Source organism: Capra hircus, chromosome 5 (genome assembly GCF_001704415.2).
Source record: "Capra hircus breed San Clemente chromosome 5, ASM170441v1, whole genome shotgun sequence".
Classification (NCBI taxonomy): domain Eukaryota; kingdom Metazoa; phylum Chordata; class Mammalia; order Artiodactyla; family Bovidae; genus Capra; species Capra hircus.
This window is the reverse complement of record NC_030812.1, coordinates 26,462,763-26,487,016: the sequence shown is the minus strand read 5'-3', so window position 1 is coordinate 26,487,016 and position 24,254 is coordinate 26,462,763. Positions and strand designations below refer to the sequence as shown.

At 51.0% G+C, this 24,254-nt stretch overlaps 1 protein-coding gene across 2 annotated transcripts; it reads left to right on the top strand.

Annotated features, from left to right (window-relative positions):
• On the top strand, positions 2,174 to 23,889 carry ESPL1 (extra spindle pole bodies like 1, separase). 2 transcript variants are annotated; one of them, XM_013963760.2, is made up of 31 exons: positions 2,174 to 2,246; positions 2,675 to 2,767; positions 2,943 to 3,986; positions 4,267 to 4,371; positions 4,531 to 4,651; positions 6,982 to 7,118; positions 8,009 to 8,202; positions 8,483 to 8,722; positions 8,943 to 9,087; positions 9,406 to 9,544; positions 9,745 to 9,884; positions 11,128 to 11,262; positions 12,437 to 12,556; positions 13,055 to 13,226; positions 13,591 to 13,719; positions 13,850 to 14,006; positions 14,620 to 14,729; positions 15,764 to 16,761; positions 17,176 to 17,503; positions 17,700 to 17,855; positions 18,221 to 18,434; positions 18,536 to 18,726; positions 19,308 to 19,435; positions 19,560 to 19,682; positions 21,616 to 21,771; positions 21,882 to 22,052; positions 22,177 to 22,281; positions 22,453 to 22,568; positions 22,835 to 22,918; positions 23,076 to 23,240; positions 23,524 to 23,889. In XM_013963760.2, the coding sequence occupies exons 2-31, from the start codon at positions 2,687 to 2,689 to the stop codon at positions 23,723 to 23,725; spliced, it is 6,306 nt and encodes a 2,101-aa protein (XP_013819214.2). In that variant the 5' UTR covers positions 2,174 to 2,246; positions 2,675 to 2,686; the 3' UTR covers positions 23,726 to 23,889. The 2 variants fall into 2 exon arrangements, with proteins under 2 accessions (XP_013819214.2, XP_017903170.1); XM_018047681.1 differs by having other exon boundaries at positions 2,943 to 4,010.

Here is a 24,254-nt window from a genome sequence, read left to right as displayed (position 1 = left end):
TCCATCACCAACTCCCAGAGCTTGCTCAAACTCATCTCCATCGAGTTGGTGATGCCACCCAACCATCTCATCTTACTGCTGCTGCTAAGTCGCTTCAGTCATGTCCAACTCTGTGCGACCCCATAGACGGCAGCCCACCAGGCTTCCCCGCCCCTGGGATTCTCTAGGCAAGAACACTGGAGTGGGTTGCCATTTCCTTCTCCAATGCATCAAAGTGAAAAGTGAAAGTGAAGTCGCTCAGTCATGTCCGACTCTTCGCGACCCCATGGACTATAGCCCATCAGGCTCCTCTGTCCATGAGATTTTCCAGGCTGGAGTGGGATGCCATTGCCTTCTCTGTCTCATCTTACTGGATGCAGTCAAATAAATAAAATATTTAAAAATAAATAAATAATTGAAATCCACAAGACTGTAACAATCATTCATATATCTACGACATCTTTATATGTCAATATATATATAAAACATGCTTTTAATGGCCGCTAAGGCTTGTTGGGCCTTTGGAAAGCATTTCAAGGCTTTTCTGTTTGATGCTGGCAAAACCCCTGAGAGTGAGTGAGGCTTGATGTTACTACCCTATTTCACAGATTAATAATAAATTAAGCTGGGACTAGAACCTGGCTCCTCTGTCCAGGCTCAACTTGAAAGCTCTTTCCACCATCCCTTTACTATCTCTTTATAAGCATCAGGGATGCTGTTGAGTGTTTGAATTATGTGACTCAAATTGACATTGGTCAACACTTTTTGATCTCTGAAGTTCTTGTTAAAAGTAGAAGATGAATAAGAAAGGATGTTTTCTTCCCTTAAAGAGGGAAAAAATTCTAGAACATTGTCAGGGCATTGCCTGTTAAGGTGTAAGCATCTCTCAAATAAATATTGAGAGAACTGATGTATCGTTAATCATTTATGGACCTCTCCTCTCTGCTGGTTCCCTCACTCTATGAGAGATGGGTATCTTCTGCAACACACACTGAACCCCTGAAGTAATATTACCATTTCAATGATGAGATTCTCCAGTCATTCTTTTGCTTTGTTGGTTTGTTTAAGTGGTCTTCCCAGCTAGATTCTCAGCTGTTAAAAGTGGTTGACGGTGATAAAGAAAACCAGTAACACAGAAGGATGAGTTATCCAACAGAGTAAACTGGAACAGAGTTGTGAACTGAATTCTTTAGGGGAGGAAGGGAAGAGAAGCAGTCAAGTGAATGTGCATGTTTGGGGACGTAGTTTGTACTCACCGAATACAAGCCATTAAAACCTGTGAAATATTTCACTGAATGAATTTTCGTAGTTCTTCACTCACACCTCCTACCCCTACCCATCTACCCTCCACCCCCATCAATAAAATTCTGTCTTTCTCAAACAATCCCACTGATGGAGGGAGCAAGGCTGGAAGGCAGAGGGAGCTGGAACTCGCTACAGTACTTGCGTCAGTGGCCCTCAGAAAACTACAGTTTTAAAGAATTCCTTGAGGACTTCCCTGGTGGCACGGTGGATAGGAATCCGCCTACCAATGCAGGGGCCAGGGGTTCAGTCACTGGTCCAGGAAGATTCCACATGATGTGGAGCAACTAAGCTGTGCACCAACTAAGGTGTGCACCACAACCGCTGAGCCCGTGCTGTAGAGCCTGCAAGCTGCAACAACTGAAGCAAGCGTGCCTAGAGCCTGTGCACTTCAGAGAAGCCCATGCACTACAATGAATAGCAGCCCCCACTCTCTGAAACTAGAGAAAGCCCTCACATAGCAACGAAGACCCAGCGCGTCCAAAAATAAATAAACAAAATTATTTAAAAAATAATAATAAAGAATTCCTTGAAAGGCTACGCCTTTTGCTAGTAACCCAAATCGAGAGTTTCCAAGTAAGTTCTTTTTGTTGTCTAGTTTACTTCTCTTCTGGAAATTTAAACTCTTTCCGACCTCTGACGATAAAGGGGAGGTGACAAAGGCAGGGGGCTGGCCTTCACGACTGCAGATAAGCCGCAGGAAACTGAAGAGGTCAGCCCCAACTGGAAAAGGTGGGAAAATCCGCGCCCCCAAGGGGTCGTAACGTCCAGAGCAGCGGGATCCGGTCCGCAGGCATCACGTGATGGCGCAGCGCGGCAGGTAAACTACAACTCCCAGAAAGCCTCGCGACCCGCCGGCGTCACGCAACTCTCGCTGATTGGTCGCTGGGGATATTTGAAAGGAGGGGCTGGCGCGGAAAAGGAAGGTTACATTTTGGATCCTTGAGGAGTACTCAGTCTGGTGGGTAAGTCCTGGCCCTGGAAAGAAGAATGGTCTCTAGGACGGTAAGGCTTGGAGGTACTCGTGAACGGTGTATGCGCCGAGGTGAATGGAGCCCCAGCGCTGACTTGAGGGATAGGCTGGGCGGCTCCACTAAAAAAGTCTGGAGTCCTCAGAGCATCCTGGTGGGCGCTGGAGAGCTCGATGGAGGCCTCTGTTGCGGTGCGTTGGTTGGTAGGATGGGTAGTGAGGCCGGGGATAGGCTGGGAGGAAGGCATAGCAGAAGCGTCGGTTTATAATGGGAACCCGGCGTCCTGGCTGGGCTTTTTTCCCGACAGGGTTTCTGATGGCTTTCTTTGCCCTCCATCTTCCGCACCTTCAAGCCCTTCTCCCGCCCTTCATTTAACTCCTTTACAGATCTTTGCCTTTCCTAATCCGTCTCCTTTCCCCTAGCCCTCCGGCACCATGAGAAGCTTCAGAGGAGTCAACTTTGGGACCCTGCTAAGCAGTCCAAAGGAGGCTGAAGAGCTGCTGCCTGACTTGAAGGTGTGCGCGCTGTTCGACTGTGGACACACCTGGCTTACCAAGCTGAGCTGTTTTGTTTTTTAAGTTATTTGAAGAGACAGATGAGTAGGAGATCCTCCCTTGGGCAGTCCTGTTTCTATTTCCTTTCCCTATCTCTTTCTTCTTCATTAGCCTCATTCACATCTTCCTCTCCTAGGAGTTCCTGACCAAGCTTCCCAGCTGCTGGTCTGATTCCGAGAGGAGACAAACTTGTGATGCCATTCTGAGGGCTTGCAACCAGCAGCTGACTGTCAAGCTGGCTTGCCCTAGGCACCTGGGAAGCCTGCTGGAGCTGGCTGAGCTGGCTTGCGATGGCTACTTGATGTCTACACCCCAGCGCCCACCCCTCTACCTGGAACGAATTCTTTTCATCTTTCTACGGAACGTTGCTGCACAGGGAGGCCCAGAAGCCACTCTCCGACTTGCTCAGCCCCTCCATGCCTGCTTGGTGCAATGTCCTCGCCAAGCTGCTCCTCAGGACTACGAGGCTGTGGCTCGTGGCAGCTTTTCTCTGCTTTGGAAGGGGGCAGAAGGCCTGATGGAGCGGCGAGCTGCATTCTCAGCTCGGTTAAAGGCCTTGAGCTTTCTAGTACTCTTGGAGGATGAAAGTATCCCTTGTGAGATTCCCCACTTTGCTTCTCCAACAGCCTGTCGAGTGGTAGCTGCCCATCAGCTATTTGAAGCCAGTGGGCATGGTCTAAATGAAGCAGATGCTGATTTCCTAGATGACCTGCTCTCCAGGCATGTGATCACAGCTTTGGTGGGTGAAGGAGCCTCTCCTGGTCCTCTTTCCCCCCAGAGGGCCCTCTGTCTCTTGGAGCTCACCCTGGAACACTGTCGTCGCCTCTGCTGGAACCACCACCACACCAGGGCCACAAGTACAGTGGAGAAGGCCCACGATTACCTAAGGAACACCAATCTGGCCCCCAGCCTCCAGCTGTGCCAGCTGGCAGTTGAACAGTTGCTGGCTGGGGAAGGAGGACCCCAGGCAGTGGCCAAGCTTCTGATCAAGGCATCAGCTATCCTGAAGAACAGCTTGGAGGCACCATCACCCCCACTGCGAGCATTGTGTGACAGCTGCCAGTTCTTCCTCTCAGTCCTGGAGCGAGGCACCAAGAGGTGCTATGGACTTGATGCCATTCTGAGCCTCTTTGCTTTTCTTGGCAGCTACTGTTCCCTCATCCAGAAGCTGCAGGATGGTGTGAGTTCAGGACCCAGAGGTCAGGTGGGAATGTGGTTCTGTGGCCTCTCTATCAGGCTAGGGTCTTTGGTAAGATCTGGAGACCCTGGGTTCTGCCTTGGTAAGCTGCTCTCTGGACCATGCCTGGCCAGCCAGCAAGCAGCCTAGTATATGCTGGCAGGGGTCCATTCTGATGACCTCCTTCCTACTCCCCAGGCTCTGTCAGTTCTCCAGGGCTCTGGGCCAGGCTTCAGCTTGGAGCTCCCTGCCCCTCAAACCAACCTTTCCCTTCCTTCCTCAGGTCTGTGGGGACTCCTCCAAGCAGCTGCAGGCTTTGGTTCAGATACACTTTCAGGGACTTCACCTCTACACTGCGGTGGTTTATGACTTTGCCCAAGGCTGTCAGGTACCATCTGGAATCAAAAAACCTGGACAGGTCCAAGGATCTGGGGTTGCTTGACTGTCCTTGGTAGAGCTTTGAAGTTGCTTTGGTCATGAAGTTGGGTGGACATCACCTTGGACCTCTTACGTCTCCTGTCTCCTCTCACCTCTCTTGTCCCTTCAGGAAGCTAATTTGGTTGACCTGGCCCAGCTAGCGGACAGTTGCAGATCTACTGGTATCTGGATGCTGGAGGCCTTACAGGGCCTACCTGGCCAAGAGCTGACTGACTACCTGGGGATGACTGGTTAGTACCATGGGTGTCAGATGCAGGGCTCTTGGGAGAGCCATCACTTGTCAGGCAGGCAAGTAGCACTTGCTGAATAGTTCTGACCTCTTTGGGATTCCCTGTGGTTTTTGGAGGCAGTGAAAAGATGTTTATAAGTATCCATTACTCTGTATTTAATATCAGTAGAGAAGTGATGAGACTAATTTACTAGAGCAGATATTAATTTTTTTTCTCATTGACTTTGAAATCTGGCTTGGCATCTGTTTCATGAATATGTGAAAGTGAAAGTTAGTCGCATAGTCGTGTCTGACTCTACAATTCCATGGACTGCAGCCTGTCCCGTTCCTCTGTCCATGGAATTCTCCAGGCAAGAGTACTGTAGTGGGTTGCCATTTCCTTCTCCAGGGGATCTTCCCGACATGGGGATTGAACCCAGGTTTCCTGCAATGCAGGCAGATTTTTTACCCACTGAGCCACTAGGGAAGCCCATGTAGAATGGTCATAACTTAAATTTTTTAAAACCAGGCAAAACATTCACATCATTCAAAATTCAAATTGCACAAAAGGGCAGGCAGTGAAAAGTCCCTTTGCCTCCTCATAATCCTAGTAACCCACTCCCACTTTGCAGATGCAGCTAGTACGGTCAATGTCTTATGCATCCTGCTAGAGATACACTATGTATATGTACTATATGTGTATATACTATGTAATGTGTATATATTAGCCAACAGGCATATATACTTCCCCATCTTTTTTTTTTCTCCCCACCCTTTTTAATTGAAATAAACATAGGGAAAAATACTAAAGTCATAAGCAAACAGTCTGATGAACTTCTGCAAAGGAAGCATACTTTGTAATCAGCATCTAGGTCAACTCAAAGAATATGACTTAACCCCCCTGAAGACCCCTCTGTTCCTCCTTCTGGTCCACGCACCCCAACAGTAACCACTATCCTAACAGCATCGGTTAGTTTTGCCTGTTTTTTGTATTTCATAATAAATTTCCCCCTTAATTTACAAAAAGCATGGCCCTTTAGTTTAAATTATATGAACCTAAAGGATTCAGTCACTAGAAGGTTTTGGAAATTTTTCATATTCATATTTTCAGGTTAAATCTAGCCACAGAAGTGAAAAAATATAAGGAGTCACAAAAATTAACAGTATGAAAATTCTTCCCACAGAATATTGAAGACCTACTTTATTTTCTTCTAGCCATCTATGTCGATAGCCAGGAAGCTGCCTAGACTAGAATTTAGGAAGGGTGTATTCTTTGATTCAGTGAATATTTATTGAGTACCTACTGTGTACTGCTAAGCACTGTTTCAAGTTCTTAGGTATGTCAGTAAACAAAACAAAGAGCTCTGCTGTCATGGAGCCACATTCTGGTTGGGAGAGAAAGATCATAACCAGTAGGATAACTGAAGTACAACTTGTTAGAAAATGATCAGAAATATGGAGAGAAAGGAAAAGTGGAACAGGAGAAGAAAGGGAATTAGGAGCTCAGGATAGATGAGGGGGCAAGTCACCATTTAAATAGGTGGTCAGGGTTGGCCTCATGAAGAGGGTGACATGAGAACAACCTGGAGTGTGGGAGGGAGTTGGCCAAATAGGCACCTGGGAAAGTACATCCCTGGCAGTGGAAGCAGCCAGTGCCAGGGCCCTCTGGCAGGATAGAGGTGGTGTGTATTCAAGGACTAGCAGGGAGGCTAGTGAGGCTTCAGTGGACTGAGGGAAGAAGAGGGAAGTGAGGGACAGGCCAGAGTGTTTCCCCCCAAATGCTGACCTTTGGAGCAAGGTGAAGACAGATCAGTGTGTGAGAAGGGATGGGCCCTGTATGGGAATGAGGACTTGGCTCGTAAAACAAGGGCAGAGGTGGGACTTCCCCGGTTGTCCAGCGGTAAAGAATTGGCCTCGCAGTGCTGGTGATCTGGGTTCAATCCCTGGTCAGAGAACTAGGATCCTAGAGCAACTAGATCTGTGCACCGCAGAAACCAGTGAGCCCTCACACCACAACTGGAGAGTCTGTGCACCGCAACTAAAGATCCCACGTGATGCAATGAGATCCTGCAGCTGACAACCTGGACCTGACACAGCCAAATAAAGATTTCTTTAAAAAAAAGGCACAGAGGGGCTGGGTGATGTGAGGTTGCCTTCCGGAATGGAGGGCTCAGGCAGACTTGAAACCCAGAAGAGGAGAACGGCCCCGTTCTCACTCCCTAGCAGTGGGCATTGCTGCCTAATCTGGGGGCTGCCGAGCTGACCACACAGGTTGAGCATCTCTCTACTGCCCCTCCAATGGCAGAGGGCATGGAGCCATTCCTGTGGTCCTCTGTCCTCTTTCCCCTGCAGTCTCGTACACCAGTAACCTGGCCTACAGCTTCTACAGTCACAAGCTCTATGCCGAAGCCTGTGCCATCTCCGAGCCCCTCTGTCAGCACCTGGGCTCAGTGAAGCCAGGCACCTATCCTGAGGTGCCACCTGAGAAGGTACGCGGGTACGAGGGAGGTGATGTTGAGAGGGAGGAGGGGACTCGAGTGGCATGCAAGGGCCTGGCCAGGACCTTGGAGTAGAGAGTCAGGAGCTGCATGTTGGCACTGGTACCTGGGGCAGTGTTTCCCAGACCTCACCTGTACTGTTATTTACTTTTTTGATTGACTCACTTTTTATATTTAGCCTGATCCCCAGCCAGTGCTTTTCATCCTGGCTAGATGTTAGAATTGGGTGAACTGAAAAAGCCTGTCCCAAGCTAATTGCCTCAGACTCTGGCACTGGAGCCCAGGCATCTGAGTTTTTTAAGTTCCTTAAGGAGTTCCTTTGGCCAACCAGAGTGAGAACCACCATCATAAAGCAAGAATATACCCAAGAAATGATGGGCTGGCTGGATTAACAGGCGAGATGGGTCATAGAGGGCCTTGGGTTTCATCTGATGAGCCTCTCAAGGACTGATGTGGCATCTTGGGTTTCTCAGCATCGCTGTAGTGAATGACTGGAGGGCAGGGACAACAGTGGGCACCCAGGTGGCTCCAGCAGATCAGGCAGAAAAGGGCAAGCGTCTAAACTGAGGCAGCTTCCTGGGGGATGGACAGAAGTGGGTGGGTGCAAGAAGTCAAGGACTAACTGGAGAGTGACTGGCTGTGTGAGAGGGGGAAGGAAGAGGCCAAGATGGTCTCGCCTTTCCAAGTCAGGAGAAGGTGGCGATTTGCTGAGAGGAGGGGGAGGGTCAGGAGGAGGAGCAGGTTTTCAGGGTTGTGGGTGATGGATCTGTGGGTGTAGTTGAAGCCTCAAGGAGGACCGTGGGCACACACGCACATACTCTCCCGTGGTACGTACTCCTTGCACGCCTCCTCAGTTTGGTCTGTTTCCTTCCTCTGGTCAGTTGCACAGGTGCTTCCGGCTACACATAGAGAGTTTAAAGAAACTGGGTAAACAGGCCCAGGGCTGCAAGATGGTGACTTTGTGGCTGGAGGCCCTGCAGCCCTATGGCCCCGAACACATGACTGAGCCAGTCACCTTCTGGGTTCGGGTCAAGATGGATGCTGCCAGAGCTGGAGACAAGGAGCTACAGCTGAAGTGAGTTGGTGGGGAAGGGGATGACCCCGCTTCCTGGCCACGACTGCTTTTGGCACTCAAGGTCATGTTCATTCTCGTGGCTGAGAAAGGCACTGTTCCCTCCATTCACTGTGATTGATTGAGTGCCGAGTATGAGCAGGCACGGGGCTGGGTTCTGGGGGGACAGCAGTGACGGGCGGTGTTCTTGCTTTCACCCCTGGAAACTGAGCTCAGCAAACCAAGGCGGGGACTCCTTGGCGTGGGGCCAAGTCTCCCGAGTGCTGAGCCTGCCCTCTCTCAGGACGCTGCGAGATAGCCTGAGTGGCTGGGACCCGGAGACCCTGGCCCGCTTGCTCAGGGAGGAGCTGCGGGCCTACAAGGCAGTGCGGGCCAACACAGGGCAGGAACGGTTCAATGTCATCTGTGACCTGCTGGAGCTGAGCCCCGAGGAGACACCAGCCGGGGCCTGGGCCCGAGCCACCCACCTGGTGGAACTGGCTCAGGTGCTCTGCTATCACAACTTTGCCCAGCAGACTGACTGGTGAGGAGGAAGGGCAGGGGAGGCCACTCCTGCTTCTGGCCCGGGGTCCTCTTACCCTTTTCCGAGTCTGTTTCCCTCTCCACGTCCCTGAGCGCCCCCTGTAGTTTGTGGTCATGGGGACTCTTGAAAGGTGAGGCTGGCTTGCGGCAGAAGGCCCTTCCCGGGACACTGCGGCCAGATCTCATGGTTAAGCCGGCTTAAGTGCATCTTCTCCTGACAGCACTGCCCTCGATGCCATCCGGGAAGCACTGCAGCTTCTGGAATCTGTGAAGCCTGAGGCCCAGGACAAGGATCGGCTTTTGGATGATAAAGCCCAGGCCCTGCTGTGGCTCTACATATGCACCATGGAGGCCAAAATGCAGGAGGTGAGCACGGTTGCTCTGGGCTGAGCAGGACTGGGCTCAGGGATTATTTTCCCTGGACCCCAGCAAGCTAGCTGTTGTTCAGTCATGTCTGACTCTTAGTGACCCTATGGACTCCAGGTAGCACACCAGGCTCCTCTGTCCATGAGATTTCCTGGGCAAGAATACTGGGAATTGCCAATTCCTTCTCTGGGGGATCTTCCCAACCCAGGGATTAACCCCCCTCTCCTGAATCACAGGTGGATTCTTTACCTCTGAGCCACCTGGGAAGCCCAGTAAGCTAGTACCAACCCTGTTTTTCACCCTGATCGCCCCACCCAGGGTATCGAGCGGGATCGGAGAGCCCAGGCCCCTTGTAACCTGGAGGAGTTTGAAGTCAATGACCTGAATTATGAAGATAAACTCCAGGAAGATCGCTTCCTATACAGTAACATTGCCTTCAACCTGGCTGCGGATGCTGGTGAGGGCTGTGAACTTAGCGAGGTCGGATGCGGCCTCCTCGATGGCCTCCTAAGAACAGGATGGGTCCCCTAGCTGTGGGAGAGGCTCCCCGAGAGTGGGAGGTGGGCACAAGGCAGAGGCTATTATGGGAAAGATGACCACATTTCCCCAGATGGCCCACACTGAGAGAATGACTAGCCCCTTTCTTCTGATTTACAGCACAATCCAAATGCCTGGACCAAGCCCTGGCCCTGTGGAAGGAGGTGCTTACTAAGGGGCAGGTCCCCGCTATACGGTGTCTCCAGCAAACAGCAGCCTCCCTGCAGATCCTAGCGGCCCTCTATCAGCTGGTGGCAAAGGTAACGGGACAGCGTGTTGACACAGACCAGAGACTCAGCTCCTTCACCTTCTTTGGCCTGTGTCCCAGCTGGGAAGTCATGTCACCCAGTGTACACTCTGTCACCAGCTTCCCCAAGTCTAAACCCAAGGCCTTAGGCAAGTTGCTTAGCCTTCCAAGCCCTCATTTCCTTATTTCTAAAAGGAGAGTAACAGGACTTCCCAGGTGGTCCAGTGGCTGAATCCACTCTTCCATTGCAGGGGAATGTGGGTTGGATCTCTGGTCATGGAATTAACATCCTACATGTAACACGGTGTAGCCAAAAAAATAAAGTAAAAATAAGATAAAATGAGGGTAACAATAATATTAACTCCGCCTTGTTAGCATTCAATAAGATAATGCATGGAAGATGGTGTGTGTAAATGAAATACTCAAATGATAGCCATAATTATTAGTAATTATCAGATAATTTTTTAAATATTTATTTTTATTTTTTTATTTGGCTGCCCAAGTCTTTAGCTGCAGCACGTGAACTCTTAGTTGTGGCACTTGGATATAGTTCCCTGGCCAGGGATCGAACACGGGCTCCCTGCGTTGGGAGCACAGAATCTTGGCCACTGGACCATCTGGGAAGTCCTAATTATCAGAAAATTTGAGATGTGTATACTCAGGAAAAAATACACAAACACCTGTAGACACAATTTTACATTTTTACATGCAGTGCTGGGAGGTGTCAAGGACTTCCTGAAGTTCTTCTCTGGACCCCACATTAAGACCCTATGAAAAAACGAAAAGGATCTTTGTACTATGGGTGTTAGGCCACTTCCCTAGCAGGAGGAGCCTGGGGAGGCTGCCTGAGCCCTAGATTTGAATGTTACCTCTATCGCATACCTGTTATGTGGGCTTAGACAAGCAGCTTAATCCTACCTAAGTTTCAGTTTCCTCATCTGTAAAATTAGGATTAGAGTTGTTATGAAGATAAAGTGAGCTGGTGCTGTGGCTGGCACATAGTAAGTGCTCAGTAAATCCTGGCTATTGATGATGGCTGGCATGCAGGCTTTAGAATAGAAGGGAGGGGGCAGGATGGCTTGCACACACCCCTGGCTGCCCTCCTCTCTGGCTCCTTAGGGATGGCCAATGGTTACTCTATCTGGGTGGCCGCATTCCAGCCAGCCCCTCAGATTAGACCACAGGGCTGGAGAGGAGGGGGTGGAAATGAAGGCTTGAGTACAAGCTGGGTAAATGCGTTGCTCCCGGCCTACCAGCCCCTGCAGGCTCTGGAGGTCCTCCTGCTCGTCCAGATCGTCTCACAGAGACTGAAGGACCATGCGAAGGTAGCCGGCTCTTCCTGCCAAGTCACCCAGCTCCTCCTGACCCTCGGCTGTCCCAGCTACGCCCAGGTACAAGTGCCAGTCACCCCAGCTTGCGGACCTGGCTTCGGGGACTGGCTTCTCTTCTCTGAGAAGATGGGACACTAAAGGGGCAGCTTCTCTGCCTTCTGCACCACATTTGGCTGAAGGATCATGCAGGGTGGTTGGGAGGCGGCTGTGGGAAGAGGAGGCATCTCTCTCCATCTCCCAATTGTTCACTCTCTTACATAGCCCAGCGAGACAGAACGGCAGAAGGCCCTTTACTAATCCTGTATTTCCCAATGGTTTCTGGTGCCCTGGCTTGCTTGCTGAGGGCTGCTACAATGTGTCCTAACCAGTCTCCTGGCCTCCAGTTCCTTCCTTTTCCACTCCGTGTTCTAGCATGATGCTTTCAGGCACAGATCTGATCTTATTAACTCTTTCCTACTTAGAGTTCTGTGGACTTTTCCATTACCTGCGGGATATGGTCCAGATGCTTTATTCTGAATTGCACGCCTTCTGTGGTGCACTCTTTTTCTGGCCGCTCCCTGCCATGAACCCCGTCTGTACCACTATATTCCTTGTATGGGCCTTGCTGCCTTTGCCTATGTTAATCCCTCCACCCTAAATACACCCTCACTCCCATTTTTTTTTTAAATTGGGGTATAGTAGCTTTTCTCCCATTTTTTTCTTTTTTTTTTGTTTAGCAAACACGTACTTTGTTTTCAAGGCCTAGCTAAATGGTCTCCTCCTTCGTAAAGCACTTTAAATGTCCTCTTCCTCACGGGCAAAATCAGCCACTTTTCCTGTGTCCCCACACCACTGATGGCATTGTATCATGATAAGATAGGTACGCCCTGCCCCTACCTCCCCGCCTCCGCCTCACTGCACTGCAAGCTGTTGGATGGAAGGGCCTGCTTACTGCTTATCCAGCTTTATCTCTCTAGCTTAGTGGTTAACTGAAAGCTACCAAATGAGCTCTTTAGTAAGAGAATAATTCCTACGTAAGTTTGTGTTAGTTGCTCAGTCGTGTCCAACTCTTTGCAATCCCATAGAGTGTAGCTCACCAGGCTTCTCTGTCCATGGATTAAAACATTTGAGATAATTTAATATTTAACTGGATGTATTCAACATTTTGCTTGTGAATACTTTAATCCACTTTAATTGGAACAGTCTGGCTGCCTGGTCACCAGCATGCTCACGGAAACCCTGATTGCGTCCCCAGGTGCACCTGGAAGAAGCAGAGTCGAGTCTGAAGCTTCTGGATCGCACCACAGACACATACCTGCTCCTCTCCCTGACGTGTGACCTCCTGCGAAGTCGACTCTGCTGCGCTCGCCAGAAGGTGCTTCTCACTTTCTTGATCTCCGAAGGTCCTGGGGTTTGGAAGGATTTTACGATTCTCCATATATCTGTCTGGCCCCTGAGGTTTCTCTGGAGCTGGGGAGAATGTTCCTGACCCTGAGAAGCAGAGCCATCTCCTCACCTCACCTTCTCCCGAGGATCATTCACCAGTGCTTCTCTAGGAGCCGTTCTACCATTTTCATCCTTTTCTAGCTCTCTCAGGGATAAGGGGCAAAGTCTGTCCGGTGACTAGAAATTGGGCTGACGCTGACACCCTCAGCTGGGATCCAGTTGAGGGATCTAAAAGGCTGGGATTTCTCACACACGAGCTGTGTGACTGGGTATCTTGTGCCCTTTGTGACTCTAGTTTTCTGTCCAGCTTTTAACATCTGAAAAGCAGGGGCTTGGGCCACGTGATCTCTAGGGGTATCCCAAGCTCTGAATTGCTGATCCGATCCCACTCACTGCTCTCCTCTGCACCCCTACCCTCTATCCCCAGGTGGCTGAGGGTGCTGCTCTGCTGCTGTCTGTGCTTCAGGACCCTGCCCTCCAGAGGGCATCCAAGGCCTGGTACTTGCTGCGCGTCCAGGCCCTGCAGCTGGTGGCGGCCTACCTGAGCCTCTCGCCAGACAGCCTGCTGGCCCCGCTGTGGGAGCAACTGTGTGCCCAAGGTGAAAGAAGCGGGCAGTGGGCCTTCTTGCTGGGTGTGTGTGGTCTGTCCGCTGTCCCCTCTGCTGTCCAGCTGCATGGACGAACCTGCCTAGAAGCTGCCCAGAGTAGGCTTGGGATAGCACATGAGTTTCAGTTCACTTGCTGACTCTGATTGCTCAGTGACTCCCCTGAACTGACAAGGATTCTGAGACTGGTCTTAGAGGGAAGGAGTTCTGTGACTGATTATCTCTGCCTGCCTTAAGCACGGACGGAAAGAGTGAGAGCCTGCTTTGCATTTGCTGTCTTAGTATTTGAAGATGGTGGAAGCTCTGGCCACATCATCTCCCTTCTTGTCCCTCCCACCTTCCCCCTACACTTGCCCAGGCTGGCAGACACCTGAGATAGCACTCATCGACTCCCATAAGCTTCTCCGAAGTATCATCCTCCTGCTCATGGGCAGCGATGTGCTCTCAATTCAGAAAACAGCTGTGGAGACGCCATTTCTGGATTATGGTAAGCCCAAGGAGGAGAGCCAGTGTGGGAATGAGCAGACTGGTTGGTAGGGCTGGCGGTTTTGTCTCCAGAGGATTCAGGCTATGGATCCTGGTTCCACGTGATGATGATCTCGTCTCCTTTGCTGCAGGTGAAAATCTGGTACAAAAATGGCAGGTTCTTTCTGAGGTGCTGAGCTGCTCGGAGAAGCTGGTCTCCCGCCTGGGCCGCCTTGGTAGTGTGAGCGAAGCCAAAGCCTTTTGCTTGGAGGCCCTGAAACTTACAACAAAGCTGCAGATACCACGCCAGTGAGTACAGGGCCCAAGAGCCTGGTGATTCCCAAACCTCAGTGCCTACGACCTTGACCGTGGGTTCCCAAACTGGTCCACAGATTAACGTTATGTTTGGAGGGGTTGATGGAAGAATGCATTCCATGGCAAATAAGTGGGAAATGCTGAGTTAATCAAGATTAGATGTTTTTTTTTCCTATTGTGATTGTCATTGAGTTGCTAAGTCGTGTCCGGCTCTTTTGCGACCCCGTGGACTGTAGCCCCCAGGCTCCTCTGTCCATGGGGTTTCCTATAGGACTTATCATATCCTCCAGTATGCTAATACACATTATAAATCTCCAGAAGGGAGGTTCAGTACACAGTGATTCCCTTAATCTCTTTGCCTGGAAGAGGATCTTTTCAGTGAGGAATTTGATTTGGGAAATCCTGTCCTTAGGTACCAGGATGGGCTGGTTTGAGAGATGAGCACAGAGGGTTTCCCCAGGGAGTGCCTAAAGTCAGCTTTAGGAAGTAAAGACTTTGTGGAGGCTGGAAAAGACTATGATGGCTCTGCCCGGGAAAGGGCAGAAAGAGACCCTCCGGGGAAACAAGGAATTCCACTGATGGGTCTGTCATCCCCTCTCCCAACCAGGTGTGCCCTCTTCCTGGTGCTGAAGGGGGAGCTGGAGCTGGCACGCAATGACATGGACCTCTGTCAGTCGGACCTGCATCAGGTTCTGTTCTTGCTCGAGTCTTGCACAGGTGAGCAGCCAGGCCCCCACGCCCGTGGGTGGTGGTCAGGGTGACGCATGCACCATAACACAGCTTTACATGTCAAGGTTTGGTTCCCTTCTAAATCATGGACTGACTTCTGGCCCCAGGACAAAGCTCCCTTCACTTCAGTTAGACCATTGGTGTCCTCACTCCTTCAGATGGCCTGTCCAGGACTAACCCTACCTGCTTCTTAGTTTGCAGCGCTAATATATTTTAATTTAAATAAAATTGAGTATTCAGTGCCTTGGGTACTCACCACACCTCACGTGTTCAATAGCTGCCACGTGTGTGGTTACTATATTGGGTAGCACAAGTGTAGCATCCTCAGAAAGGATTAGGGCTAATGATAAAATATTGTACTTATGGTGCTTTTTTTTCTTATCAACTACTTTTACCTGTAGTATTTCACTGGACCCATACAAAACCCTGGGAAGTCAAATGGGAATGTCAGGTTTTTCCATTCATAAATTCAGAAAAGTTGAGAAATTCAGTGTTTTGGGCCAGGATCATGGGGCTAGTCAGGGGCAGGAGCCAGGATTAAGACTTGGGCTTCTGGGTGCTGGCCTGCCAACCTGCACCGTGCAGCCTTCTGAGCTGCAGAAATGGGGGCTCTGTGGGTTGTGCTGATCCACTGTTAGAAGGGAAGACACTGTTAGGATTTCATCAAAAACCAGTAAGCTATGGGACTTCCCTGGTGGTCCAGTGGCTAAGACTCACTCTCCCAATGCAAGGGGCCCAGATTCCATCCCTGGTCGGGGGAACTAGAGCCTGCCTGCCACAGCTAAGAGTTTACATGCCACAACTAAGAAGATCTCCCCATGACTGAGACTTGGCACAGATGAACAAATAAGTAAATATTTTAAAAAACAGTAATCCATGCCAATATCTAGTGTGCTAGTACAGGAATATATATAAGCCATTAGTAAGTATTAAAATAATGCAGATGAGGGCATCAGCCGCTGGGTAGACACACCCGTGTCATTCCTCCTAGTTCTGTAATGCTTGTTCCACTCTCTGCTCAGAGTTCCTCGGACTAGCGCAGCACCCGGACTCTGTGAAGAAGGTCCACCTGCAGAAGGGGAAGCAGCAGGCTCGGGTGCCCCATCTTCCAGATCTCCCGGAGGAAGAGCTCATTCTAAAAGGCCCTGCCCTGGAGCTGGTGGCCACTGTGGCCAAGGAACCTGGCCCTGTAGCACCCTCTGCTAATTCCTCCCCGATCCTGAAAACCAAGCCCCAGCCCAGCCCCAGCTTCCTGACCCACTTGCCCACCTGTGACTGCTCGCTGTGTGCCAGCCCTGTCCTCTCGGTGGTCTGTCTGCGCTGGGCGTTGGTCACGGCGGGGCTGAGACTGGCCATGGGCCATGAGGCCCAGGGGCTGGATCTGCTGCAGGTGGTGCTGAAGGGTTGCCCTGCAGCCGGTAGTCGCCTTGCCCAAGCTCTGCAGGCTTCCCTGAATCACACAGCACCCCCCTCCCCTGTCCCAGGCCTCTTTGATGAGATCTTGGCTCAGGCATATACACAGCTGGCACTGGAGGGGCTGAGCCAGCCATCAAACAAGAGCCTGGGAAAGGTCCTGGAGTCAGGGTTAAGGTTTGTGGTGGCGCGGATACCCCACCTGGAGCCCTGGCGAGCCAACCTGCTCTTGGTCCAGGCCCTTGCAAAGCTGACCAGCCTCAGCTGCTGCACTGCCCAACTTTTTGCAAGCTCCTGGGGCTGGCAGCCGCCATCAATAAATAACCCCACAGGCTCAGAACCCTCTAAGCCTCGGAACCAAAAACAGTCAGGACAGTCCAGACGAGGATGCCAGCAAGTGGGCTCTGCTACCCTGCCCCTCTCACATACCTCTCTGAAAGGTCTGGAAGGTGGAGGACCACCCTGTACACCTAAGCCCCCAGGCCGGGTCAGGCAGGCTGGCCCTGGGGTACCCTTCACCGTATTTGAAGAAGTCTTCCTTACAAAGACCAAGCCTGAGGTTCCCAAGGCCCCCAGGGTACAACGGAGGGTCCAGACACGCCTCAAGGTGAGGTGGGACTATAGCTAGGTGGTACTGGTGTTGGGTGAGGGTGGTCCTGGAGAAGAGTTCTGCAGGGCAGGTGTTTCTATGGAATAGCTTCCCAGGGCCGGGTGGGAACTGTAGCTCTCCTGTTACCTATCACAGGACCCCTTATATCTTCCATAACGAGACCTAGTTCAAGACCTCATTAGTTTCAGACAGAAGGGACTTTTCTTGGTTCTAGTCTGTTCCTTTCCCTTTTCATCCTTCCTCTGGATCTTCTGCTCCTTCTCCCTCTCCCTCCTTCCACACTGGAGTTACTGCCCCTGATTGTATGGCCGATTATGCAGGAGGTTAATTCCTAAATCTTTCTCAAGGGCCTCAGTGATGGCGCCTCCACAGCGCCACCTCCTGGCCCTTTTCCTTTTCCCACCATTCTAGGTGAACTTCAGTGACGACAGTGACTTGGAAGACCCTGTCTCAGTTGAAGCACAGCTTGCAGAGGGATCCAAGAGACAGGGCACTGCTTCCCGGGGCCGGGGCCGGGCCAGAAAGGGCCCGAGTGTGAAGACTAACTCCGTGGCCACGTCAGGCGGTGCCCCCGGCCTCAGTGGCAGAAGCCGGAGGGTCAAGAAGGTGGCATCAGGACGTTGTGAGGAGCTGGGCCCTGAGATGATGAGGACCATCCCTGAGGAGGAACTGACTGACAACCAGATGGAAATGAGCTTTGAGATCCTCAGGGGCTCTGATGGGGAAGACTTAGCCTCAGGTGTGAGGGCAAGGGTGGAAGGCAGAAGTCCATTTTTTTCAAGGTTGCCCTGGGGTCAAAACACAAGAAATAACTGGGGCCAAAGATGGAACAGAAAGAAAGTTCTTTTGCTGGCTCTGGGACTGGACCCTAGAAGGGAGAGCAAGGGGATGGCAGGAAGAGGGAACACTATAGAAAAGTTGTGTCGTCTGCCTAGGTGGGAAGACACCAGCTCCAGCACCTGATACAGCCGTAGGAGAATGTGAGGTGTTGAGACGGGATGCCAGCAAAGAGGAGCTGCCCGGCCCAGACAAGGAGAGAGACATGGATCTGGGTCCCCGGCGCAGACTCCCCTCGGCCCCCATAGCCATTGGTAAGTATGTTGACCACCGAGATCTGATCACCTGATCCCAGTACCTTTCCATTCTGTCCTTAGTTCTGGGTTTGGATCCCCGTCTGGATCCAGTAGCCTTGAACATGGGTCTGAATCCCAGCACTCTCTACTAGCTGAATGCTAGTCACTCCGCCTCTCTGAGCTTCAATTTATTTAACTGTCAAATGGAATTGGGGCAGGTTGGAGAGAGTGGCTGCATGTAAATTGCACAGCACCGCGCTTGGCATACTGCCCTTCAGAAATGGTAGCTGCTGTTTTCCACGTGGGAGGGGAGATAGGCACTGGCTCTTGGAAAGATTTTCTCAGGAAGTCAGGGATTCATCCATGTCTTGTCTTTCCTTTAGATCTGTCTATCCTGGATTCCATCTGTGACTCACTGAGTGGTGCCTTCCGTGGCATCAGTCACTGCCCTCCTAGTGGGCTCTATGCCCACCTCTGCCGCCTCCTGGCCCTGTGCCTGGGCCACCGGGATCCCTATGCCACCGCCTGCCTTGTCACCGAGTCTGTCTCCATCACCTGTCGCCACCAGCTGCTCACCCACCTCCACAGGCAGCTCAGGTGAGTGCCCCCCATCCCTCAGGCTTGTGCTGGGACAGACTAGAGGGGAGGCTCCAGACTTTGAAGGAGGGAGACCTCACCTCCACTCGTGTTGCCTACAGCAAGGCCCAGAAGCACCGAGGGCCGCCGGACATAGCAGACCAGCTGCAGGGGCTGCACCTCCAGGAGAAGCCTGGAGACATCCCTCTGGCACGAATCCAGCGCCTCTTTTCCTTCAGGCCTTTGGGATCTGGCCACTTCCCCCAGCCTGAGAAGGACAGCTTCCGGGAGCGTCTTGCTCTGATTCCCAGTGGTATGGTAGCAGGCATCGTTGGCTCTGCTGTTCTTTGATGCATCTTCTTCTTAGGAAAGAGTTGGGTGAAGGGTCTTCAGGCATTAGTTCACACACAGATTTATAATCCTTATAGTAGAAGGGTGTGTCATGCTTTGCCACTGATTAGTCATTTTGTTACTCTCACCAAATAGACATAACCTTAAATCTAGAAATCTTATTTTTTTTTAAATCTCAAGTTTGAGTTACCTACAAATTCAATGTCTTTCTTTCTTTCGAGCTAAGTTCAGGTGTCTGGAGTTTTCCTATGCTAACATGAAACATGTTCACTGATGATTTGAGTGCCTCACTGTGAGTGGGAAGTGGGGAAGGGAGCAGGTCAGAGGAGGCAATTTTGTTAGTTTCTGTAGGGACACAAAGAAACACAAAACATGGTCTATCTACAGGGACTTGTTAGAGCAAGGGAGAGCACTTGGAACTCCAGTGATCAGGAAAGACTTCTAGGAGTTGTCTTAAGTGACGGACAGGGACTGAGTGCAGAAGACAGTGAAAGGAATTCCATGTAACAGCTGAAATAACTCGGGACATGTCCTGTGTGCCAGGGGTGACCGTGTGTGTGTTGGCCCTGGCCACCCTCCAGCCTGGAACTGTGGGCAACACCCTCCTGCTGACTCGGCTGGAGAAAGACAAACCCCCGGTCACTGTACAGATCCCCACTTCCCAGAGGAAGGTAGGTTTCCGGGGTCAGGGAGCAGAGTTGGGCTGGGGCAGGCTTCTGGTCTACCTGTGGCTGGGGGATGGAGAGATGGTGGTCACATGGACAAGCAGAACTTAAGACAACCCCATCTCCAAAGCTTTCTGTGAGTTCGGCCTTGAAAGAGTTTGACGCCATCCAGAAGGAGCAGAAAGAGAACAGCAGCTGTACTGACAAGCGAGAATGGTGGACGGGCCGGCTAGAGCTGGATCGCAGGATGGAGGTGTGTGTTCCCAGTGTGGGATGGGGTTGGGCCTGCCCTAGAATATCTCCTCTCTCGGGGGTCCGTCCTAGGTCTGTGCTGAACTACCTCAAGTCCTTTCTGGAGGTGTTGCTGTTTTTCAGTTGTGTCAGACTCTTTGCGACCCCATGGACTATGGCATGCCAGGCTCTTCTGTCCTCTACTGTCTCCTGGAGTTTGCTCAGATTCATGTTCATTGAGTCAGTGATGCTATCTAACCATCTCATCCCGTGCCACCTGCTTCTCCTTTTGTCTTCAGTCTTTTCCAGCATCAGGGTCTTTTCCAATGAATTGGCTTTTCACATCAGGTGGTCAAAGTATTGGAGCTTCAACTTCAGTATCAGTCCTTCCAATGAATATTCAGGGTTGATTTCCTTTAGGATTGACTGGTTTGATCTCCTTGCAGTCCAAAGGACTCTCAAGAGTCTTCTCCAGAACCACAATTCGAAAGCATCAGTTCTTCTCACTCAGCCTTCTTTATGGTCCAACTCTCACATCCATATATGACTACTGGAAAAAGCTTAGCGTTGACTGTATGGACCTTTGTTGGCAAAGTGATATCTCTGCTTTTTAATACCCAGTCTAGATTTGTCATAGCTTTCCTTCCAAGGAGCAAGCCTCTTTTAATTTCATAGCTGCAGTCACCGTCTACAGTGATTTTGGAGCCCAAGAAGAGAATCTGTCACTGGTTCCACTTTTTCCCCTTCTGTTTGCCATAATCTTAACTTTTTTCATGTTGAGTTTGAGGCCAGCTTTTTTACTTTCTTCTTTCACCCTCATCAAGAGATCCTTTAGTTCCTCTTCCATTTCTGCTATTAGAGTGGTATCATCTGCATTTCTCACGTTGTTCGTATTTCTCCCATCAGTCTTGATCCCTGCTTGTGATTCATCCAGCCTGGCATTTCACATGATGTACTCTACATATAAGTTAAATAAGCAGAGTGACAGTATACAGCCTTGTACTCCTTTCCCAATTTTGAACCAGTCCATTGTTCCTTGTCCAGTTCTAACTGTTGTTTCTGGAAGTGTAGGCCTAAATAAAAATTGTGTTACTTGGGAACCACGAGCACAAGGGGACTTCCCTGGCGGTCCAGCAGTTAAAGTTCCATACTTCCCCTGCTAGGGGTACCAGTTCAGTCCCTGGTCTGGGAACTAAGATTCCACATATATGTGGTGCAGCAAAAAACAAACAAACAAAAAAACAATAAAACAAAACCAAATAAACAAGAGCCGAAGACTTGAAGGGGTTTTGGCAATGAAATGTTTAAAGATGAGTACAAAATAAGAATTTGAGGCCAAATATCAGCCTCCCAGGGCTTCCCAGGTAGCTCAACTGGTAAAGAATCTGCCTGCAATGCAGGAGACCCCAGTTCGAGTCCTAGGTCAGGAAGACCCCCTGGAGAAGGAATAGGCTACCCACTCCAGTATTCTTGGGCTTCCCTGGTGGTCGCTAAGACGGTAAAGAATCCGCCTGCAATGCAGGAGACCTGGATTCAATCCCTGGTTTGGGAAGATTCCCCAGGGGAGTGCATGGCAACCCACTCCAGTATTCTTGCCTAGAGAATCCCCATGGACAGAGGAGCCTGGCGGGCTGCAGTCCAGGAGGTCTCAAGGAGTTGGACACCTCTGAGCAACTAAGCACAGCAGCACATCAGACTCCCAGCCATAATTTTCATTTCATTTCCTGACTTAGCTTTTGCCCACCTGTTTGTATTTATCCAAATGTAGTGATTTATTATAAATCTTACCTTATCAATACTCTCTTAGAGTCTAAGCAAATGAAAAATGTTTCTCTCTTGCCTTGTAAGATAAATAAGACACACCCACTCATTGGAAGACACATTTCCTTGTCTCCAAGAGGGTGGGGAAAGAAACTTGGCTTCTTCCCTCACTGATGGTTCCGTTGTGCATCCAGGTTCTCACCACTTCCCTAGAGAAGTACGTGCTGGGCTGCTGGCGGGGGCTGTTGCTGCCATCCAGTGAGGACCCTGGCCTTGTCCAGGAGGCCTCCCATCTACAAGAGTCACTACAGCAATGTGGCTGGAAATATCCCGACCCCACTCTGCTGAGAGTGAGTTGAGAAATCAGGGAAGAGGATGAAGTACGCCTTGCCTCTTTCCCACCTGCCACTGCGGGTGGAAAGGGGAGCTCTTGTACTCACTGACCCCTGGTCCCCTGCAGATCATGCTCAGCGGTGCCAGTACCCTCACTCCGCAGGACGTGCAGGCCCTGGCTTATGGGCTGTGCCCAGCCCGGCCAGCCCGAGCCCAAGAGCTCCTGGGTGAGGCAGTAGGGCGTCTCCAAGGTCAGATGGCAACAAGCAGTAGGCATCTCGTGTTAGTGCTGGACAAGGTAAAGAGCCAGGGGCCACATGGGTAGCATCTGTGGGCAGTGGGCACCTCCTCTCAACCATGCCCCTCCTGCCTCCTGCATATCCCTGCCTCAGGACAGTAACGTCTGAGTGCTTTTTGCCCAGGACCTACAGAAGCTGCCGTGGGAGAGCATGCCCAGCCTCCGGGCCCTGCCTGTCACTCGGCTACCCTCCTTCCGATTCCTACTCAGCTACTCCGTCATCAAAGAGGTGTGGGGTTCAGGGAATGGAAGGTGGGAGTGATGGGTAATTGGACAAGAAAAGGCAGAGAGACATGGCAAGAGAGGAAGGTGGTCTTAAGAATGGAAAGGGACTTGGGTTGTTTGAAGCTTGGGTGCTCTGACCAAACTGGGATGCTGATCACTGGTATCTCTCCATCAGTCCGGGGCCTCATCAGTGCTGAGCCAAGGAGTGGATCCTCGCAGTACCTTCTACGTCCTGAACCCTCACAATAACCTGTCAAGCACAGAGGAGCAATTCCGAGCCCATTTTAGCAGGTCAGGGGGAGAAGAGTAAGAAGGGTGGTGGGGAACGGTAGACGCAACACAGGGGTAAATGTCCTTTTCTCTGGAATCAAATGTTGCAGCCCACCTCCTTCCCAGTGTTCCTTCTGCCCTTTTTGCCACATGACCCATCTGCACCACACAGCGTGTGGGATCTTAGCTCCCCGACAAGGGATCGATCCCCCGCCCCCTGCACTGGGAGTGCAGTCTTAACCACTGCACCTCCAGCTAAGTCCCTTTTCACTGCCTTTTCCCTGCAGTGAAGCTGGCTGGAAAGGGGTGGTTGGGGAGGTGCCAAGCCCGGAACAGGTGCAAACGGCCCTGACGGAGCGTGACTTGTACATGTGAGTGCTCAGGGCAGGGAGGTGGGGAGAGGGACAGTCCCAGAGGGTGGGTATCATCACGGTCTGCTCTGGGGCTTTGGAGCCCCTGGCTGACTCTGGACAACTCTGGAGGCCTGGCCCTGTGAGGTCAGTTTCATCTCACCTCCTCCTGCCTCAGCTATGCAGGGCATGGCGCCGGTGCCCGCTTCCTGGATGGGCAGGCTGTCCTGCGGCTGAGCTGCCGGGCAGTGACCCTGTTGTTCGGCTGCAGCAGCGCAGCCCTGGCTGTGCATGGAAACCTGGAGGGGGCTGGCATCGTGCTCAAGTATATCATGGCTGGCTGGTGAGTCTCGAGGGGCAATCTATTCAAGGTCCTGACCCCAAGTGCTTTCCCAGGTCTGAACTCTAAATCCTTGCTCTTTTGTGCCCCATTTTCCTCCCATCCTAGTTCCTTGGCGTACTTGGGCTTTTACCCCTTTGTCATCATCTATCCTCCTCCTGGAACTATGGGCCAAGGGGCTTTCTCATTGGTTTAATCCCTCTCAACTCATTCACCACCACGAATCATGCCTGCCGTAGGTTCCGTTTTTGAGCCCTTACTTTGTATTTCTTCCCTCTTTTCCCAGCCCCCTGTTTCTAGGTAACCTCTGGGACGTGACTGACCGTGACATTGACCGCTACACAGAGGCTCTGTTGCAGGGCTGGCTTAGAGCAGGTTCAGGAGCCCCCCTTCTGTACTATGTCAGCCAGGCCCGCCAGGCTCCCCGACTCAAGTACCTTATTGGGGCTGCACCTGTAGCCTATGGCTTGCCTGTCTCCCTGCGGTGACTCCTTGGAGCTCTCCTGTTGCTGATAGAAGCTATGTGACTATTCTACCTCCAAACTTAGGTTTGGCCCTGAAGATAAATATTTTAAGTGATTTTCCCCAGTGTTTTACATAAAAGATTTCCTTTTGATTTAATTTTAATATAATAAAGATACGTTACTTAAAATCCTGTTTTGTGTAGTTTCTCTGAGAACGTTTGAAGATAAGATGCCCACTTCCCACTATATGGTTCTACAGATAAGAATAACTTGGAACAGTCCAAGTCTGAGCATTGGGAAGAAAGGCAAACCACAGGACCTGGCTTGGCCTCAGCAGACAAAGCTAAAGGAGAGCAGGGTATCAAAATGATCTAAGTGGGGACAAAGCCCTGAGGAAAGGTAGAGAGAGATCCATTGAGAATGTCTTGGCCAGGTACACTCATATCTATCTTGACTTCCTGCCTCTGGTATCCTCGGAATGACATTAGCTTTACTGCCTCAGTTGCCCTGCCCCCTCCTAAGTGGATATTGTCCTTCCCCCACATTCAGCTAT

What these genes read in the sequence shown, in the direction of transcription:
- ESPL1 (XM_018047681.1), top strand. Translation starts at nt 2,687, where the DNA reads ATGAGAAGCTTCAGAGGAGTCAACTTTGGGACCCTGCTAAGCAGTCCA. An exon ending in GGAGCAACTGTGTGCCCAAG is followed by an intron (nt 13,227 to 13,590) that starts GTGAAAGAAGCG and finishes ACACTTGCCCAG; the next exon opens with GCTGGCAGACACCTGAGATA. An exon ending in TCGTGTTAGTGCTGGACAAG is followed by an intron (nt 22,053 to 22,176) that starts GTAAAGAGCCAG and finishes CTTTTTGCCCAG; the next exon opens with GACCTACAGAAGCTGCCGTG.